Source organism: Megalobrama amblycephala, linkage group LG10 (genome assembly GCF_018812025.1).
Source record: "Megalobrama amblycephala isolate DHTTF-2021 linkage group LG10, ASM1881202v1, whole genome shotgun sequence".
NCBI lineage: Eukaryota > Metazoa > Chordata > Actinopteri > Cypriniformes > Xenocyprididae > Megalobrama > Megalobrama amblycephala.
This window is the reverse complement of record NC_063053.1, coordinates 29,998,142-30,020,970: the sequence shown is the minus strand read 5'-3', so window position 1 is coordinate 30,020,970 and position 22,829 is coordinate 29,998,142. Positions and strand designations below refer to the sequence as shown.

Here is a 22,829-nt window from a genome sequence, read left to right as displayed (position 1 = left end):
AATGTGTCTGTGAAGTTTCAGCTCAAAATACCCCATAGATTTTTTAACTGCCTATTTTGGGTCATCATTATAAATGAGCAGATTCAGGGCTACTGGCCCTTTAATTCTCGTGCTCCACGCCCACAGAGCTCGCGCTTGCTTTGAACAGTGCATAAACAAAGTTTACACAGCTAATATAACCCTCAAATGGATCTTTACAAAGTGTTCGTCATGCATGCGGCATGCATGCGTCGGATTATGTGAGTATTGTATACTGTTATATTGTTTATGTTTGATTCTGAATGAATTTGAGGCTGTGCTCCGTGGCTAACGGCTAATACTACACTGTTGGAGAGATTTATAAAGAATAAAGTTGTGTTTATGCATTATACAGACTGCAAGTGTTTAATAATGAAAATAGCGACGGCTCTTGTCTCCGTGAATACAGTAAGAAACGATGGTAACTTTAACCACATTTAACAGTACATTAGCAACATGCTAACAAAACATTTAGAAAGACAATTTACAAATATCACTAAAAATATCATGCTATCATGGATCATGTCAGTTATTATTGCTCCATCTGCCATTTTTCGCTATTGTTCTTGCTTGCTTACCTAGTCTGTTGATTCAGCTCTGCACAGATCCAGACGTTACTGCCTGCCCTTGTCTAATGCCTTTAATGTTGGGAACATGGGCTGGCATATGCAAATATTGGGGCGTACACCCCGACTGTTACATAACAGTCGGTGTTATGTTGAGATTCGCCTGTTTTTCGGAGGTCTTTTAAACAAATGAGGTTTATATAAGAAGGAGGAAACAATGGAGTTTGAGACTCACTGTATGTCATTTCCATGTACTGAACTCTTGATATTTGACTATGCCGAGGTAAATTCAATTTTTGAATCTAGGGCACCTTTAAACTTCAGTTTGGAACTCTATTATGTGATCTATGACAAGCTTTCTGGAGTATGTCTCGTATGTGAGAAAAATAAAAGACTCCTTTTCACTTTTCAATTATGTATTAAATACATTTGTTTTACTAACATTAATATGGAGATTCATTATATATAATGTAGATTTATAGTTCTCCAAATCTGTCCTAAGTAAAGAAAGTGAGTTCCATTAGGCAAGAAAAAGTTCAAAGGCTCCTGTACGCAGCATAGGATGATGCAAAGTGGCAGATGCATGTCACAAATAATTCATTAAGCTCATCTTATGTAACCCACCGTTACAGAGAAAAATAGACCTCCTCTTCATCTGCTAATGAGGTTAATGAAAGTGTTCACCTTCTTACAGACCCCTGACATTGCAGAATATGAATATATATATATACAGTTGCAAGAAAAAATTTGTGTGAACCACTTGCAGAATAAAATGTAAAATTTGTGAATAATTTTAACAAAATGAGAGATCATACAAAATGCATGTTATTTTTTATTTAGTACTGTCCTGAGTAAGATATTTTACATAAAAGATGTTTACAGATAGAAAGAAAATAGCTGAATTTATTAAAATGGCCCTGTTCAAAAGTTTGGGAACCCTTGATTCTTAAAACTGTGTGTGATTACTTGGATGATCTACGACTGTTTTTTGTTTGTTTTGTGATGGTTGTTCTTGAGTCCCTTGTTTGTTCTGGAAAGGGTTCAAATATACAAAAAATGCTTGAAAACTGAGGAATTTTTGGGACCTGGAGGATTTTTCTGAAGAATATTGGGCAGTTTAACTGCTCAGGACAAACAACCATCACAAAACATAAAAACAGTCGTAGATCATCCAGGTAACCACACACAGTATTAAGCTTTTGAATGGGGTTATTTTAATAAATTCAGCTATGTTTTGTCTTGTGGACTATATATAAATATCTTTTATGCAAAATTTCTTAATCAGGACAATACTAAAAAAATAGCATGCATTTTGTATGATGTTTTGTTAAAATTATTCACATTTTCACAGATTCTGCAAGTGGTTCACATACTTTTTCTTGCAACTGTATATACAGTCAAACCAGAATGTATTCAGTCACCTCGAACATTTCATTCATTATTACAGTTTATTCACTATAGTTTAAAAAAAAAAAAATGACAAGATCTCAGAGTTAAACTGTGTCAGAAAAAAATAATGTTAATTATGTCAGATAACACAAAGTGTCAGTGTCTGAATTATTCCAAATTTGTGTCTGAATTGTTTCAAATTTTTATCAGTTTTACTGGTAGTCCACTGTATGAAGAATTTTTGGGTATAATATGTCACAGTTTACTTTATTTTGGTATCCTCTTACATAAATGAACTATAGTGTCCTGCACCCACTAGTAAAAATATATAAAAAATGTCTGAATAATTTTTGGTTTATATATATATATATATATATATATATATATATATATATATATATATATATATATATATATATATATACACACACACACACACACACACACACACACAAACACACACATTGGGTTAACTTATATCACATATTATATTTGTAAGAAGACCTTTAGACTTTCCTTTTACCTGTAGATGCAATTTACATGTAATTGCAGGCTGGTGCTTGACAGGTCTATTTAGTTTCTGCTGGACTTTTATGCAGTTTGTTTAAAATCCAGGTTGGATGTTAGAAAATTACAAAATCACATAAAACAGTTTTTTAAACTTAAAAAAAAATTCTTTGATACAATACATTGTACATATATAGGGCTGGGCGATATACCGGTAGATCAACTGGTAGAACTCCTAGAGTGCACTGTCAAAGAGATGGTTTCTGAGCGCTGTCAGTCTAAGAGACTATTTTTGAGCACAGTCACAAGTGCACATGAAGCTGCAGCTCATAGAGCGTGTGAGTACTGAACTGAGTTCTTTTTGCTGATTAATTGGGCTTGAACAGTTAAATACCCATACTTACAGTGGGTACGGGAAGTATTCAGAACCCCTTAAATTTTTCACTCTTTGTTATATTGCAGCCATTTGCTAAAAATGTGCCTTGCCACAATTCCATCTCTAAGCTCTTTAGGCAGTTCCTTTGACCTCATGATTCTCATTTGCTCTGACATGCACTGTGAGCTGTAAGGTCTTACATAGACAGGTGTGTGGCTTTCCTAATCAAGTCCAATCAGTATAATCAAACACAGCTGGACTCAAATTAAGGTGTAGAACCATCTCAAGGATGATCAGAAGAAATGGACAGCACCTGAGTTAAATATATGAGTGTCACAGCAAAGGGTCTGAATACTTAGGACCATGTGATATTTCAGTTTTTCTTTTTTAATAAATCTGCAAAAATGTCAACAATTCTTTGTTTTTCTGTCAATATGGGGTACTGTGTGTACATTAATGATGAAAATAAAAAATGAACTTTTATGATTTTAGCAAATGGCTGCAATATAACAAAGAGTGAAAAATTTAAGGGGGTCTGAATACTTTCCGTACCCACTGTATGTGTCAAAATGCCTGTCTTTGCAAGTATCCTTGTAAACACAGTCATTAAAGTAAATGTAAACAGTTGAGAAAGAAAATGCATGTGAATCAGTCTTCAGTAAGCTTGAGTTTTTTTTTCTTCTATTTTGTGATATTTAAAATGGTGACTAGAATTATGAAATTTCAATGGTATCAAAAATGTTGATATCATAAAAACCTTATTTAAAGCAAAACACAAATTACTCATATTGTGATATAACATTTTGTTCATATCGCTCATCCCTAGTACTTATATTTAAAAAAATACCTGCATGTACTATAGCTTGATTGATTTCTGTAATTATAATACCCCTTAACCCACCCTTAAACCTAACCGTACCACCAAACATATCATTAACCTTACCCGTATCCTAAAGTGTTTTGCGATATAATATTAACAGAATGAGTACATACTTATTTTCTGATGAATGTACATAGTAGTTAAAGACGCATATAAAGTGTGACCACCATACTTATATTATAATATGTATAATATTTAGTTTAACCATCCTTTTACTGACCATGAGAAAAATAGATTAAAAAAAAGATGGTTTCAGGCCCTATTTTGTGCTTTATTTGTAGAAAGTGCTGTGAGCTCTCCAAAGCCATCCACTTCTAAGTTGTGTGAACCAGACCCAAGGGCTAACTACAGTGAAAGAGTATATTACAGAGTGCAGAACTGACTCTGTTGAAGTTAAACAACCTTTCCTGTAAAGTACAAAAATAATGATTCTCATGGGTTTCACTTGTATCTGAACCAGCATCAAAACACTCTCTCTTGATTTCTGCTCACCGATGCTCTGGCGGTTCAGGCACAGACCGCTCGGTCTCTTTGGATCTTTATCAGCTGCCTTGTGTTGCTTTGAAACCTAATGAAAAGTGTTAGGCCCCATTTAGAGCCAACACAGACTTTCAAAAAGTAATCCATCTTATATAATATGACTCACCTAACCATGAATAGCTGCTTAAAGTTTTCTTGGTGAGTTGTTATTTCCACCAACCCCAGACAGGAACTGATTTAAAAAGATATTGATAGTGTATATTCACTTTGCTGTCAGATGCTGCCACATGTGTCCCTCTAGTCTACATAAAGACCATTAAGGAACACATATCTGTCTTTGCCTGTCTCCACTGTCCTCTGACAGACCTTCCCCTGAAGCCAATTTCTGGTGTCCAATTTTATCCTCTGTTCATGAAATTGTATTTGATTGAAGGGTGAGAATGACAAATGTGACAGATGTTGGTCAAGGATATCACCTACGACAAAAACTGTAATAGATACTGTCATATTTTTACACACGTCACTTCCAGAGTCCAACATTTAAGCCCAAATCACAATGTGCAACACAGAGCATAATATTAAAAAAAAAAAAAAAAAAAAAAAAAAAAAATCACAAAACATAACTGCCAAAAGTGTGAATAGACAACACAAGAGTACACTAATTTCACTAATTCCATTCAAAAAGTGAAACTTGTATATTATATTCATTCATTATACACAGACTGATATATTTCAAATGTTTATTTCTTTTAATTTTGATGATTATAACTGACAACTAAGGAAAATCCCAAATTCAGTATCTCAGAAAATTAGAATATTGTGAAAAGGTTCAATACTGAAGACACCTGGTGCCACACTCTAATCAGCTAATTAACTCAAAACACCTGCAAAGACCTTTAAATGGTCTCTCAGTCTAGTTCTGTAGGCTACACAATCATGGGGAAGACTGCTGACTTGACAGTTGTCCAAAAGACGACCACTGACACCTTGCACAAGGAGGACAAGACACGAAAGGTCATTGCAAAAGAGGCTGGCTGTTCACAGAGCTCTGTGTCCAAGCACATTAATAGAGAGGCGAAGGGAAGGAAAAGATGTGGTAGAGAAAAAGTGTACAAGCAATAGGGATAACCACACCCTGGAGAGGATTGTGAAACAAAACCCATTGAAAAATGTGGGGGAGATTCACAAAGAGTGGACCGCAGCTGGAGTCAGTGCTTCAAGAACCACTACGCACAGATGTAAGCAAGACATGGGTTTCAGCTGTCGCATTCCTTGTGTCAAGCCACTCTTGAACAACAGACAGCGTCAGAAGCGTCTAAAGACAAAAAGTACTGAACTGCTGCTGAGTGGTCCAAAGTTATGATCTCTGATGAAAGTAAATTTTGCATTTCTTTTGGAAATCAGGGTCCCAGAGTCTGGAGGAAGAGAGGAGAGGCACACAATCCACGTTGCTTGAGGTCCAGTGTAAAGTTTCCACAGTCAGTGATGGTTTGGGGTGCCATGTCATCTGCTGGTGTTGGTCTAATGTGTTTTCTGAGGTCCAAGGTCAACGCAGCCGTATACCAGGAAGTTTTAGAGCACTTCATGCTTCCTGCTGCTGACCAACTTTATAGAGATGCAGATTTCATTTTCCAACAGGACTTGGCACCTGCACACAGTGCCAAAGCTACCAGTACCTGGTTTAAGGACCATGGTATCCCTGTTCTTAATTGGCCAGCAAACTCGCCTGACCTTAACCCCATAGAATATCTATGGGGTATTGTGAAGAGGAAGATGCGATATGCCAGACCCAACAATGCAGAAGAGCTGAAGGCCACTATCAGAGCAACCTGGGCTCTCATAACACCTGAGCAGTGCCACAGACTGATCGACTCCATGCCACGCCGCATTGCTGCAGTAATTCAGGCAAAAGGAGCCCCAACTAAGTATTGAGTGCTGTACATGCTCATACTTTTCATGTTCGTACTTTTCAGTTGGCCAAGATTTCTAAAAATCCTTTCTTTGTATTGGTCTTAAGTAATATTCTAATTTTCTGAGATACTGAATTTGGGATTTTCCTTAGTTGTCAGTTAAAATCATCAAAATTAAAAGAAATAAACATTTGAAATATATCAGTATGTGTGTAATGAATGAATATAATATACAAGTTGCACTTTTTGAATGGAATTAGTGAAATAAATAAACTTTTTGATGATATTCTAATTATATGACCAGCACCTGTATAAAGGCTCACAATGTGCTCCCTTACAGCTTTGCAGGTATCTGCAAATTCACTGATAATGTATTCTAGGGTGTTGCTAGGTAGTTGGTTACTGAAAGTTCAATACTTTATCAAGGGCCAACTAATCAGTTGTTCTATAAATTGACAAAGAAGATGTTTTGTGGCAAAAACGTGAAGAAAAGACTGCAAAAGTCAAGCTGCCAGAGCGCTAAGATATTCATGTTTCTATGTCATTTCTAGGATGCAGTTGTTGATACTTAGGCTTTTGGTTTTGATCTAATCCCTAAGCCTTAAATGAGCAGTATCAATAGTGATGTTTGCTGTAGTAAGCATCACTTATAAGCATAAACAATAATAACAGTAAAAATAATAAAATAATTAGCTTAGAATCCATTTATTTCCAAAAAAGTCAAAAGTTAAAAATAAAGGACTCTGACATGGTTTGATTCTTGAGTCCTAAAAATAATCAACACAAAGAAAGCAGCTCACACTGTGAGACCACACACACTGCAGGCAATATTGAAACAAGCTTCAGAAGCATACACAAGTAACCAGAAAGTGTTTACAGAAACTGATTAGGACTGTAGATACAGTGTAACTCAGTGCTGAGAGGGAACAAGCACACTTTCCTATTTTGTATGTTTGAGAAGCATTTAATCACAGTCTTGAAAGGCTGACAGGGTTGTAAACCCCAGCGCTTTATCAAATCAACTCAGGCAAGAAATACTTTTGAAATAATACTTATATTTAGTATAAGGACTCATTAAATTGACCAAAAGTGACAGTAAAATATTTATAATGTTAAAAAATATTTTTAAAAAAATGCTGTTCTTTGAAACTTTCTGTTCTACATAGACTTTTCAAAGTCTACAAAAAATTAAAGCAGCACCAAATCAAAGCTTCTTGAGCACCAAAATCAGCATATTAGAATGATTACTAAGGGATCATGTACTGAAAACTGGAGTAATGGCTACTGAAAATTCAGCTCTGTCATCACAGGCAAAAATAACCTTTTTAAATATATTAAAATAGAAAACTTATTTTTAGAGATGCACAGATACTAAATTTCTCCACCGATACAACAGCCAATTACTCAGAATGATATTTGCCGATCCCGATAGTTTGATTTTCTTACGGAAAAAACCTCTCTTCTAACTAATGCGGTAAACTATATAGGGAACCATCGCATTTAGTACATTACTATAATATTACAGGTTAAAATAAACAACAGTGTCCAAACTATTATATATCCTAATCCTAAATAAATGCTATTTATTTTCAGATATAATAATTACATTAAAAAAACCTGCAATTTTGTTTGTATATTATTTAGTTGTACATAAGATAAACACATTTCTTCTTGACACATTTATTCAAACATGCATATATAAATAATAGTAAATAATCTTCTTTCTAGTGTTTTATAGCTAACTAATGAACTGTGAACATTGGATAACTTTTCTGAGGTAAATGCAATGTTAAAGGTGCCCTAGAACTTTTTTAAAAAGATGTAATATAAGTCTAAGGTGTCCCCTGAATGTGTCTGTGAAGTTTCAGCTCAAAATACCCCATAGATTTTTTTTTAATTCATTTTTTTAACTGCATATTTTGGGGCATAATTAGAAATGAGCCGATTCAGGGTGTGTGGCCCTTTAATTCTCGTGCTCCATGCCCCAAGACCTCGCGCTTGCCTTAAACAACATAAAAAAAGTTCAAACAGCTAATATAACCCTCAGAATGGATCTTTACAAAGTGTTCGTCATGCAGCATGTCTAATCGCGTAAGTACAGTGTTTATTTTGATGTTTACATTGATTCTGAATGAGTTTGAGGCTATGCTCCGTGGCTAACGGCTAATGCTACACTGTTGGAGAGATTTATAAAGAATGAAGTTGTGTTTATGCATTATACAGACTGCAAGTGTTTAAAAATGAAAATAGCGACGGCTCTTGTCTCCGTGAATACAGTAAGAAACGATGGTAACTTTAACCACATTTAACAGTACATTAGCAACATGCTAACGAAACATTTAGAAAGACAATTTACAAATATCACTAAAAATATCATGATATCATGGATCATGTCAGTTATTATTGCTCCATCTGCCATTTTTCACTATTGTCCTTGCTTGCTTACCTAGTCTGATGATTCAGCTGTGCACATCCAGACGTTACTGCCTGCCCTTGTGTAATGCCTCGATCATGGGCTGGCATATGCAAATATTGGGGGCGTACACCCCGACTGTTACGTAACAGTCGGTGTTATGTTGAGAGTCGCCTGTTCTTCGGAGGTCTTTTAAACAAATGAGATTTATATAAGAAGGAGGAAACAATGGAGTTTGAGACTCACTGTATGTCATTTCCATGTACTGAACTCTTGTTATTTAACTATGCCAAGGTCAATTCAATTTTTGAATCTAGGGCACCTTTAAGTGGCATATTGTTCACAAGCTGTTTTTGTTATTGGCGTCTTTCCATGGTTGAAACACTGATTGAGCGAGTACATGATACATTTCTGTAAGTTGTACTGTATCTTTGAACATACCTTATGATGTTCATACATGTTTTTTCATGCTATAGCTTGTATTAAAGTGAAAGAACAGACTGTGCTGCCGTTTGAATTGAGGCGCTACAGTGAACTATGGGTGATTCATAGGGTCAAATAGATCCTTGCTTTAACCTCGCAATTTTTTTTCTCCTGTTAATGTTGTTGTTGCGTTAACTTTGACTGAGCTAAATTCAATACAAGAGACATTTTCTTAACACAAAGTATGTTGCAGTCTGACTTGATATAATCGACCCTTATCATCGTCTGTTTTTAAACAATCGGCCGATGGCCATTAGTGAAAATTTATTTTATTGGCTAATACATTGGTGCAGTTATTTTAAAATATCATAATATTTAACAATATTACAGTTTTTACTGTATTTTTGATCAAATAAATGCAGCCTTCTTGAGCATAAAAATATCACCAATTCCAAACTTGTGAATGTTATAGTGTATATACCACTCTACTCTCCACATTAGGTTTTTACTTTTCCTGAGTTTCCATTTATACAGGATCTTCATGTCCTCTTTATTAAGCTAAATTGCCTCCAATGTACTAAAGTCTTACCTAACGACAATTCAATTCTACTTAAATCAAGGGACTCATTTCATGGCTGCCTGGGCAGTAAATACAACAAATGAGGTTCACACAAGGAAATGAGGACTCTGAATTCTGCATCCAAATTTGTCATTCAGCAATATCGGCAGTACAGTGCTATTTGACAAACACTGATTACACATTATGCAATTTTATACAAAGTTACTTACTGTAAACTTTTTTTCCACCATTAGTTTTTTTTTCACTAAACACTACTTTGTTTGATATTTTGTTATATTAAAAGTACAACAGTGTGGCTTAAAAGTCCAAATACTTTTTGGGGCCACTGTGATGACAAATAGGCCTGATAAAAGTCAAGTATATTTTGTCAATGCATCATGTGTTTTCTAGCAAAGGCATTTCTTAGTGTGTCCCAATGAAAGGTCAATCGGATGATAAGAGTCAGAATACAGCCTCACCAGGCATTACTGTGCCTCTTTCTGAACACACAGTGGGTTCCAAAACAAGCATACAGCTCCTTTATCTAGAGGCAACATTCACACAAAAGGGGCTAAAAAAGGATTGGGATGGGAAGCTCTTCTCTTGATATCTGTAAAGCAAAAACACACCTCACCTTTGCCTGGATAGTGCCCATGCCTTTAAAAGTTCTGGTTATTTAAAGGGATTTAGACATCTTTAAATATCAAAATTTGCAATCATTCACTGCACCTCCAGCCAATCAATTAATCATGAATATATTCTTATGGAACAAATAATCAAAGCATCAAAATTCACAGCCTGATTGCATATAATCTTGTCCTGGTTGCCCAAAATAAAAGGGAAAGAAAAGAAAAAGAAAAGAAAATCTCCATCTCCCAGTCGTATCTCCAAAACAGCAATGAGATCAAATGGAGATCAAATCACTTAAGTCTCCAGCTTCTTAGACATATCTCTTGAGAAAAGGCCCCAGAAATCTCACATGTACCTCTTCTAGAATTTCAAAAGAAATTTCAGCAATTATCAAACTGAACTTCCAAGATTCAAAAGTCTGCAAAACAAAAACCTGAGACCTCAATTTGAACTCAAACATTGTCAAATATTCCCAAAACGAAATGATCTGATCTGCTATAATTGACATTCATTTTGAAGCTCTATACTCACTGCATGTCAACAATTGTCTCATTTGCGTATATTTTAATTACTCCGAAAGAGGAGAAACATCTGAGACTCCATCTAATAAGCTCTGGAAAAAAACTACAACAAACAAACAAAAAACCCTCAAAGTAATAAAATTCACCTATAAGAGCACCTCGATGATTCAAAACTGATCATCACACAAATAAATCTACTTACTCTTATAAACGGCATTCCACGGCTGGTAGCCATAATAGCCCGTGATTCTCAAGATCCTCTCCTCGATGGACGCGCTGTTGATGTCCTCAACTGATCGAGATGACTTCAGGTCCTCTTTAATCGATTCATCCACCACCAGGTACTTGAGCTGGCGAAGTTGGGGGCTGATGTCGGACAGCCTTCTGGGACTCACCTCGGGCGATTTACGCATTCCGCTGGAGACAAGAACACAAAGTTGGAATCGCGTTGGCTTCGAGCGCTTGACACCGAGGGTGAGGTGTGCCAGTGAGAGCGTGGCACACAGACGACCCTTCTCATTAGGATTCGGATAGTCCACCTCTTTAAACAGATGATAGGGTGTTCTCAAACACAAACACACTAAAACGGCTTCCGAGCGTGCAGCCTTTTCGGCGAGTAAGAGGGTGGATGCGTGAATCTTCACCCTTCACTGGCGTTACGAGCGGAGGAGGCAGGGCGGCTGAGAGATGATAACCAGACATGACTGCTGCTCCGTACAGTGTAACCTCTACTGGTACAGTAGGACACAACTTATTTGGAGGAAAGTATAGATATACAAATGTCCCATAATTATGGCTTAACTAAATTTGCCTCGAAGAACGCGTTTTCAGTTACGCTCACAACTCAAGAGTGTGAATTACAGGGGGTTAGGAGGGAGATTGGGGGGTACGCAAACAAATATGGCCTATATATTTTTAGTAGTAAACTGCTCATTTTATATCAGGATTATCATTGGGCAGAAAGCAAAAAAATACATTTTTGTGCTAGTAGTTCATAGAAAATAAATAAATAAATAAATAAATAAATAAATAAATAACATTCGTAATACAGATAATAACTATCTGAATGTGTATTACAATGTTTAAAAATAAATAGCCTAAATATCAGAACTTGACAGCATATGACAAATTAGTTAAAGTCTTATGCTGCGGCCTATGACCACCGGGAGGCGTGCGCGATTCCGCTTTACGCACCAAATCCACTGACGCTCCTTACACATATGGAACAATTAACGCCACTGCTGGTGCTTACAGATACCCTATGTTAACAATCTAATTTAAATTTAAAGTTTAATATACGAAGTCGTTTGAAAGTGCTTTTTTGCTAACGCGTTTGGCATTAAATGTAAGGAAACTGGCATTTCCCCCCCTCTACAGTCTCCAATGAATACAGTATTTGATGTCTAGATAGACTAAAACGGCATGAACTTTTAAGACAGATTAATAACTATGACCTCTAACGCCTGCCCTGCTCTTTTAAATAGATATCCCTAAGAATACCCAGATGCGCACGAGACGCGTATCACCGTTTATAGACTTGTGCGTAATGAGCTCAGTAGTTAGTTTTTTTTTATCACTCTCACCACTGTGGCGGACTCTGGGCTTTATTTTTCTCACTCCCTGAATAGAAAACCAGCTACTACATCTGTCACGACTCAAAAGTGATGCGGAGTAAAGCTGTATCTCAACACAACACATATTATATTCATGCATAGGTGCTTTTTAAAATACTTACATGGGTATCAGGGTGGTCGGGGGACCCAGGTAACACATGCAGTCCCTCCGGGGAGGTCCAAGCCGGTCTCCATCTCCATACATGATCCCCATGAATGACAGTAGAACACTACTCAAACGCACAGAGACACACGGACTGGAATGGCCCGCTCACCCACTCTCACACACTCCAGCCGTGGCATTTACAGATTTTCAGATAGTATAATCTGTCACACCTTCAGCGGTTTTTCAGAACCACGGCGCCATCTGTCGGTGGATGCCGTTTCGTGCTGCATGTTTTGTTGTAGAGCTTGAGGGGAAAGACAGTCCACCTGTTGGAAGTAAAAATCAATAGAAATAATCTAAGATATTAGTAAGCTTTTTAATCAAACTCTCTGGCTTCTCTGGCTAACAATTTAGGTCTTAAGTAAAAGTACATGATATTTTGAAAAAGTATATGGTAGGTAGGTACTTTATTGATCCCAAGTGGGAAATTGACTTAACTTAGCAGCAAGACAATACAGTACTCACAGTTTGCACAATATAACAATAAAACAGGATAATAGACTATAATGTAAACCTTATAAAAAACAAAACAAAACACATACTATCCATATGTAATAAATAAACAAATTTAACCCAAAATTAGAATGTAATAAAAGTAGCTATACTTAATAAAAAATACAGTATTGTAAGTATATTATTAAGACCCTATAAATGTAATTATTGCACATTTTTGTTTGAAACGCACACTATGTAGTTTTTTTGCCGCTAGAGGTCGCCTATTCAAAACAAAGGTGTAGCTTGATGACGTGCGGATTCTTGGAATATGTCGTCTTTACCTCACAACCGGAGGAAAATAATTGTGACGGGACTCAGGCAGAAATCATGTTCATGGATGAGATTATTAACATTACTGTAGTATTAAGCAGCATAGGGCCGAGAGCTGTGGGAGCGCAATGAGGCCGCTGGAGCGATTGCTAATGAGAGACGAGCATGACACACACCTCAACAGCAGAGGCATGTTTATTATGCCACAGTCGCCACTTCCGCTTATTCCAGTCAAGCATATGTGGGGTAACACAGCACTGTTTATCATATTAGATACATTTGAGTGTGTTGAAAATGGTGTTATTGTGCTACTCTGTGCACTGCTATGAGACACTTGTTGCACACTGCAGTAAGCTAGATTGAAATTAGTCATGGTAAAGCAAGGTACTCATGGTAAATCAAGAAAACGAGATTCAAACAAATTTATCCAAACAGTTGATCCCTTATCTAATAAAACATAATATACAAAACACAACCCGTGGTACAAAATCCACAACACAATCTGGTTTCAACACAACCAGATGAAATCTCTAAATTATTCAATCTGACAGAATGTGTTAAAGAAGTAAAACATTGGATGACTGGTAATTTTCTTCTATTAAATTCAGATAAGACTGAAGTATTACTTATTGGGCCAAAAACCTGTACACAGAATCTTTCAGACTACAATCTGCATTTAGAAGATTGTACTGTTACTCCATCCTCGACAGTTAAAGACCTGGGTGTTATATTAGACAGCAACTTGTCTTTTGAAAATCATATTTCATTTGTTATAAAAACAGCCTTCTTTCACCTCAGAAACATTGCTTAGATACAGAATATGTTATCTATTAGTTCATGCTTTCATGATGTCTCGACTAGATTACTGTAATGCATTATTAGCTGGTTGTCCTGCTTCCTCAATAAATAAGATACAATTAATACAAAATGCAGCTGCTAGAGTTCTTACCAGGTCAAGAAAATATGATCATATATCACCAATTTTATCATCTCTACACTGGTTACCCATTAAAGGGGTACTTCACCCCTGGAAAGATGAATGTGTATTTAAAATTGGTCATTTATGTAGTAGAAATGTGAAATTATTTTTGAATTTGGAGCTTTCTAGACTGAGAAAAGGCAGAAAATGTATTTTTGACTAATGTGGATGAAAGACAACAACTCCCAGAATGCACTTGTTTTGCTGCCCTTGCGAGAGGCCACGCCCAAACCACGCCTATCGGTTACAGGCGGAAATTCAAACAACTAGGCTTGCTTTGTTACATATTAATTCTATAAATCGTGAGTTAGTTCATACATTTACAGCGAAATGGTGCTAAATTGCTTTGTACCTGGATGTACACCCAAAACCAGGAAAGGACAAGTAAGTTTCCATCATTTTCCGATTAAGTTAAAGATTTGGAGCGATGTAAACAGTGGCTGCGGGCCATCAAACACCCGAAGTTTGGAGATGACACCGTTATAGAAAACCTAAAAAAACGCAGAATATGTAGTCTCCATTTCAAGCACGAGGACTACGAACCAAATATCTTTGCAATGAAGAGAACCATTCTGAAGGACACCGCGATACCATCGATATTCACTTGCTCAGAGGACGAACAGCCTGGGCATCTGGTACTAAGCGTATTCGCCTAGAGGTAAGACTCGCTGATACTAGACTGATAACACAGTAGCCTATATGTAGTGTTGTAGGTAGCAGTAAAACTGCAAACTTAGCAAAGTAACGTTAGATAGACAATTACATATAAGTTGCATATAAGTTGACTGTTATCAAAGTAAAGCCACTGTTCTGTAAAACTGAGTTAGTCGATTTATCTATTTATGCTAACGTTACCACAAAAGCCTGTTGCTGTATTGGTTGAGATGACTGCAGAGACCGATAAATTTGTGAGATGAACCACTGATGTTGTGCAGACAAAATAAAGTTAATTTACTGTAAGCTTAAAAATATAATTGACACCCACTTTTGATAAAATCTTTGATCTATGTCCGTGAGTAACCTCAAACGCGCATATGTATGGGCGTGGTGAAAAAATGCGGAACTACCTGCTATTACTGGCTGTAGTTTTAAGCCTCTGGCCAAAAAAGCCTCCGATGACGTAAAGTGACGATTTTTGCGTCATCGGAGGCTTTTTAACAGAATAAAAATGCATAAATCTCTCATCTCGGGCTGATATGAAGGGGTAAAGCACGGTAATTCGAAAATACTAGTGGTATTCTACTAATACAAAGCTTAATGCTAAATCCTGAAGTAACCCTTTAAGTTCTGTATCAATTATAAAGTATTTCTAATGACCTATAAGGCTCTAAATGGTTTAGCTCTGTGTACTTAACTGATCTTCTATCGCCATACAATCCTTCACGCACTTTAAGATCACAACACTCTGGACTCCTGGTTGTACCTAGGATAGGATATGTACCTAGGATTTAGTGACCTAAGTCCACTAAAGGAGGGAGAGCGTTTTCACATTTGGCTCCGAAACTCTGGAATATCCTTCCTGATAATGTTTGGGGCTCAGACTCGCTCACCCAGTTTAAATCTAGATTAAAGAAGCATCTCTTTAGCCAAGCATTCACATAATGCATCTCATATCAGATCATTTGCATATGGCTATCTTTGCTTAATGTTATGAACAGCAGCTACGCTAATTATTCTCCATTTGCTTTTCTGTTTTACCTCGGGACACCCTCGGGACATCAGCTTCAGTTTGGATCCAGCCTCTTAAGAAGACCTCAGATGACCAACACCTATGAAGAGACAGCGCCAACTCCTGCGAGGACTTCAGAAGACGCAATCATCTGGATCAACATGCACATTCCCAAATTTCTATATATCCTAATTATTGTTAATATGTAATTAATTTTTCCAGGAACTCATTGCTTCTACCTTCAATTAAACTGCTAACAGTGATTGTAAATTAATTACCTAAATTATTACATTATTAGTTAACTGCATTCTTTAAAATTGTAATGTTGACATGCATTCTCTGTAAAGATGAAAATGCAGATTGTAGTCTGAAAGATTCTGTGTACAGGTTTTACATATCGTTTCAAGATGCTTTGAAAAGATATGTATCATGAAAAGTGCTATACAAATAAATGTGAATTGAATTGAACAAAAGCGTCTCTGATGTTTTCATGGTTTCTACAAAATAATATTGAAAATCGATTGTAACGCAGGTATGTCATTGATAGGCGACGCAGGGACACGGTAAATATGGTCCTCTGGATTTAAACATTCTTGGAAACATCTGAGATAATGCAAGCACACAAGTCAACAAAATATATAACCCTGTTCTAGTGGTTTTTGGATATTTTATTTAAAAAAAAAAAATCGTACATATTGTGCCTTGAAGCGTTCTCTGTTTGCACTGGGGTTGGATCAGTCGATTGATGAATTTATTTCTCATTCCAGGAAGCATGTCATGGAGGGGGTGTGAAGTATTATTCATGATGGTCAGAAGTTTGGACATTATTTTACTATCTTCTTAATAAGATTATTCAGATTTTTTTTTTGGCATCTCCAGTTTTAATCCCAGGGCCCCAGCACACTATAGCATAAAACAGGGCACTAGCAATGACAGACTGATAGAACATTTTGCCACACACATTGAAGGACCTGAGTCTTCTCAAGAACTAGTCATCGCTGGCCCTTTCTGTAGATCGCTTTAATGTTCTTTGTCTAGTCAAGTTTGTAATCTATGTGGATCCCCAGATACCGACAGGAGTCCACCATCTCTGTGTCACTGCCATAAATCAAAACAGGTCCTTTTTCTTTTCTGAAATCAATTAACAACACCTTTGTTTTAGTTACATTTATTTGTTGATGGTTCACTCCACAAAGCTGGTGACCAGTGCTCTGTATTCTGTGTCTTGCCATCTGAAAACTTCTGTAGGTGGCATGACTTTGAGTTGTAATTGAAGTCTGAGGTATAGAGGGTGAAGAGAAACAGAGAAACCATTCCCTGAGGAGCACCCATTTTGCGCACCACCCGCTCAGACACAGTTCTGCAGTCTCACAAACTGCGGTCTGCCTGTGTGGTAGTCCGTGGCCCAGGAGATTATGGAGGAGTCCACCTACATAATGTCCATTTTTTATAGGTTTCATCAGGGTTTCAAACACTTTAATAATAATGACTAAAGTTAGATTTAAAGTTAGTAAGAGCATGTATGATATAGACAAGAGGAGGTAACCACAGGTACGCTTTTCACAATCTGTTTCAGGCGATACGTCGACAAAAGATGCTAGCATTTCCAATATATCACTTTATAATAGATTTCCATATACCATTTACTCCATATACCCCTAACGTTCTAGGAATATTCTTTTTAGGTTTATTTTTACAGTCATAAAATAATGTTCCCAAAACATTCTGGGACCCAAAAATAGTTAGCTGGGTAAGTGTTTTTCTTCTTTTAGATAATTTATGTTTAGCTACCCAAATTATGTTTTGCTTTTCACGAGACAAACCTCTACAGACTGTTCCCCGAAAATTACCCTAATTTTAACATTTAATGATCTAGCCTTTTTAACGTCCCCACAAGTATAGTAAAACCCGGAATCAACTACTTTGTGTGAACAGTCAATGACTCCCTATGAGAAAAAGGCTTAATGAATACACTAAATTATGTCTTGATGAAAGAGTTTCTTTGGGGTTTTAGATTAGGAAGAGGATAAAAATTCCATTAGCTCAGTATAAATACAATAAGCAAACAGAGCTAGTTCCTTGATTCAGAGGCTTTCAGAAACTCTCTAAATAAAATAGGCCTATGAGCAGCAGGAAATACCAATTCATCATATTACTGTGCTCAATGTTGGTTTTAGTGAACACCTTCTTAGTATTTTTCAACTGAGCAGTTTACACACACACACAAAAATGTGTCCTTATTAAAACGTACAAACACTCTTCAGTGGCTAAAAATAGATGACATCTTAAGAGCTTGCAATTTATCCTGCCGGAAAAAACAGTGTCCCCATTATTGTATCCAATCAAATTGTAATAACAGATAAAAGAAAGTAGGAAAGATCCATAAATCAAATTTGATAAAGACCTCGGTTTGCCAAGGTCTCCCTCTAATAAAATTGAGTCTAATGTAGCACATCATCTGTTGTAGCTGGTCAAAATGATGACGGTTGAGACTTTGAGAAGGTAGGATGAGCTTTTCTTGCTTTCTCCCACAGAAACCCACCCACAGGGCTGTACGGCATCCAATCTATGTCACAAACTGTTTTCATGGTGACTAGTCAAAACTGAAGAGTACACCCTGTTTTAGTACAGCTATGGTCTAGTTGTTTTTTCTAATTTGGTCTAAAGCATGCTTGTTGATTGCATATTGTCTATTGTCTAGTTCAGGGTTTCTCAACCCTGTTCCTGGAGGCACACCAACACTACGCATTTTCCGCATCAAACACACCTGATTCAACTCATCAGCTCGTTAGTAGAAACTCCAAGGCTACGTCCACACGAAGCTGGAGCTTACCCTAAACCGATCTTTTTTTTTCCTCGTCTCAAAAAATATCTGCGTTCACACAAAACCACTGAAACGACTCAAAACGATGTAGTATACATGCCAGACCATTATGTGGCGCTGTAATTCTGCCGCAGAAATGCACTTAAAGCAGCGAAGAAGACTTGGAGCATGCACATAAACCTTGCGCGCTGAATACAAACTTTAGCAAAGCTTAGAAATAACACTTTATTTTGGCTCAGTAGCTTCTGCAGCATGAACGCAAGCATGTAGAGTCTGCTATTGCTGTTGTTGGTGCCGTTTTGTGGTGTTAGCGCGTCTGACTAGGATCGACACGTGGGGTGATGACATCATCGTTTCAGAAAATATACGGATTGCCCAGTCCACATGAAAACGCAAAGACGGCGTTTTCAAATTTATCCACTCTGGGACCTGGTTTAAAAAAAAAAAAAAAAATTGCGGTTTCACCTTTCGAAAACGCCGGATCAGTGTGGACGAAACGCCTATCCGATACAAAATTTGTGCCGTTTCACAGAAACGCGTCTCCGTGTGGACGAAGCCCAAGACTAGAAATATATGGATCAGATAAGGGAGACATCCAAAACATGTATTGTTGGTGTGCCTCCAGGAACAGGGTTGGGAAACACTGGTCTAATTTACCAGGAAGAAATGCTTTGGTTTGTGTCAAGATAAGCTGGACTTATATCATTCATATTTTATCGAGACATGCTGGTTTTCACAGCAGACTCTTTATACCCCCATTTTTAAAGACATGAATGAATGCTTGACTTTTGTGGTTGTGTTTTCGTCCTACATTTCTTGATGTGACTGGTCTGTGTTGTATTTAGGTCACCAGCTTTCCCTGTTGCCATGTAACAGAAGACGCTGTCTGCTGATGGGCTTTCAACTGGCCCTTGAGTCCAAAACCCTGCGTCCATGTTCAGCTTTGAGGCATACATGGCAAACATGCATCATACATATACAACTACTCAACTACTGACTAGAAATAATGGGCATTATGCTTCAATGCTGGTGGCAATCACTGAAAGCTGTCAAGTTAACCCCTGAACTAAGAATTATGCAAATTCTCACCCATCTGTTATTTATTTTTTTGGTTTTTATGATAGCATACACTGCACCTGTCACAAATAGATGCCAATCTGTTATTACAGAACACATCCATATTAAAAGATTAATAATTCATGAACTGAATGCAGCAACAGGTTCATAGTCAGTAACTATATGGTCACACTTCAAAAACATTATTTTCCATCTCTCCTTTCAATAGGCATTAAAGAGTTCACCCAAAAAATGAAAACTCTGTCATTAATTACTCACCCTCATGTCGTTCCACACTCGTAAGACCTTCGTTCATCTTCGGAGCATAAATTAAGATTTAACATGAAATCTGAGAGGTATATGACTTGTCCATAGACAGCAATATAACCACCACTTTCAAGGACAAGAAAGGTACTAAAGGCATTGTTAAAACAGTTGACGTCACTGCAGTGGTTCAACCTTCATTTTATGAAGTGACGAGAATACTTTGTGCACAAAAACAAAACGAAAATAATGACTTTATTCAACAATCTCTTTTCTTCCATGTCATTATCCTTATGCAGGTGACATAGTAAGCACAGGGCGGTGCGGCCTCCATTTTCTTGGGCGGAGCTATGGGTTTATGGCCTGGAGTGGGTTCATGGGCTGAGGCAGTCACTGGATGCTGGTCAGGGCCTGGAGTCAACGTGTGTGCGTCCTACACACACCAAATGGCCATGGCCTATTAATCAGTGCTGAAGACTCTGGATACTCTGGTGTGGTAGCAGTCTTGGCTGAGGGCTCAGGCGTGGCCGCCATCTTGTACCCTAAATCCGTTTTGTCAGAAAAGCTGGTATTGTCCACATTCAGGCATCCCAAGTTCACGTTTTACAGCAGAAACCGACAAGCGCCCTTGTTGTTTGTGTACAGAAACCGTTAAGTCTGTTTTAGCGAATCAGCACAAAGTATTCAGGTCAGGTGACAAGGTTTACTCACTTCAAAAGACATGCTAGCTGAGGGACGTTTTGTCAAAGCCGACTAAAAGTGATCGAGGATTTATAATTTCGACTCCTGTAAGTCCTTGTACACCATACACGACTTACATGCTGAAACATAGTTGTCACGCCACACGCAGTGAAAAATACATCGCGGAGCAAAGAGGACACTGACAGCACGTGGACAGACAAGACAGAGCAGGTTATGATATTAAACAAAGTCCCAGCTTTCAAACTGTGCAGTTTAAGAAATTAAAACAATAAAAAATGTTTTGTGGCTCTTTAATGTGTCGTGACCAAGGGCGTAGATTTGGTTTCAGCATTGGGGGGGTTGAATGTTGGTACGCTGCCTGTTTTTTAATTAAAGAATAATAATAATCTGTTTTATGCGCAGCGTTATGTAGGTTGTAACTGATGGCTTTGAATATTGGGGGGGTTACCCCCGCCCGTTGCCCTGACGGAGGCAGCAAACTGCTAGTTAAAGGTCATGCATTCTGTAATATAAATCCACTAAAGGCAAGGCTTGAGGAACCCAAGTGCAGTTTATTTCTTCTAACAAGATTCCACCATTAAACAAAGACTTTACATGGCAAAACAACAAACATGAACATAATCTTACCCCAAGTGGTACAGGGACAATGCATGACAAAGTACAAGGCAAACATGAGGGCTTAAATGCACAGAAACTAATGACTAACAAGGGACACCTGAGAACAATCAACCAATAAACCAATGACAACATAGGACACATGACAAGGGAGCACATGGCAGGATCACATGAAAACAAAGCAATGACAAACAGGAACATGAAACATGACAAAACTGCAAAATAAAGACATGAAACATGAACATGAACACAAAACCCAACACTATCCGTAACATTATGGATGAGTCATACACCTCTCAGATTCATCAACAATATCATAATTTGTGTTCCGAAGATGAACGAATGTCTTACAGGTTTCGAACGACACGAGGGTGAGTAATTAATGACAGAACTTTCATTTTTGGGTGAACTATCCCTTTAACAGCTCAAAGAGTATTAGGTCTTGGTGCAGACATTCAGTGTTCATTATATGACTTGTTTTTCAAAGTCAGGTCTGAAATCATTTGTGACTATGCAGAGCTTTATATAGTGCAGAGCTCATGTGTTTTATTTGAAACTGTTGAATTTGATAACATCTGAATGAAGAACATGTAATGTTTCTGTACTATAAATCGAGGTGACCTGTGGTGCCAAAGAAAGAGAGTCCAGAGCAGCTATAATTTATCGAGGTCCTCTTAATAGCGTCTTCTCCATGGATGGAGAGATTAAAGGAAACCAGGACAGGCAGAATTAGGTTCAAAAAGCAGTACAATGAACTGCATTAACATTTGGTTTGTCCATTTTTTGCTTTATGATTTGATATGCTACACAGTTCATCTTGCAGCCCATACAGGAGTTCACAAGATCAATGCAAAAAACTTGCTTATTTTATATAAGTGATCTTGAAAAAGTACAAAACTCTGTGTTCTGCACTCTGATTATTCCAAAGTTCCAATGAAACAAAGCAAACAAACAGATTTTCAGTGTGGTTTTAGACTTTTGGACAATACTGTATATGCAGCAGTGATATGTCCAATATACAGGTGCTGGTCATATATTTAGAATATCATCAAAAAGTTGATTTATTTCACTAATTTCATTCAAAAAGTGAAACTTGTATATTATATTCATTCATTACACACAGACTGATATATTTCAAAAGTTTATTTCTTTTAATTTTGATGATTATAACTGACAACTAAGGAAAATCCCAAATTCAGTATCTCAGAAAATTAGAATATTGTGAAAAGGTTCAATATTGAAGACACCTGGTGCCACACTCTAATCAGCTAATTAACTCAAAACACCTGCAAAGGCCTTTAAATGGTCTCTCAGTCTAGTTCTGTAGGCTACACAATTATAGGGAAGACTGCTGACTTGACAGTTGTCCAAAAGACGCAAGACACAAAAGGTCATTGCAAAAGAGGCTGGCTGTTCACAGAGCTCTGTGTCCAAGCACATTAATAGAGAGGCGAAGGGAAGGAAAAGATGTGGAAGAAAAAAGTGTATGAGCAATAGGGATAAC

General features: G+C 37.2%; 1 protein-coding gene across 1 annotated transcript in view; it reads right to left on the bottom strand.

Annotated features, from left to right (window-relative positions):
* Positions 1–12,705, bottom strand: part of slc35f3b (solute carrier family 35 member F3b) — a 101,235-nt gene extending 88,530 nt beyond the window's left edge. Inside the window, exons 1-2 of the mRNA XM_048205727.1 lie at positions 12,408–12,705; positions 10,875–11,089 (exon numbers count right to left, since the gene is read on the bottom strand). Of these exons, the coding sequence (XP_048061684.1) occupies positions 10,875–11,089; positions 12,408–12,499 (307 nt within the window). The 5' untranslated portion in view covers positions 12,500–12,705. The remainder of the gene's footprint in view (positions 1–10,874; positions 11,090–12,407) is intronic.
* Positions 12,706–22,829: the final 10,124 nt, after the last annotated feature.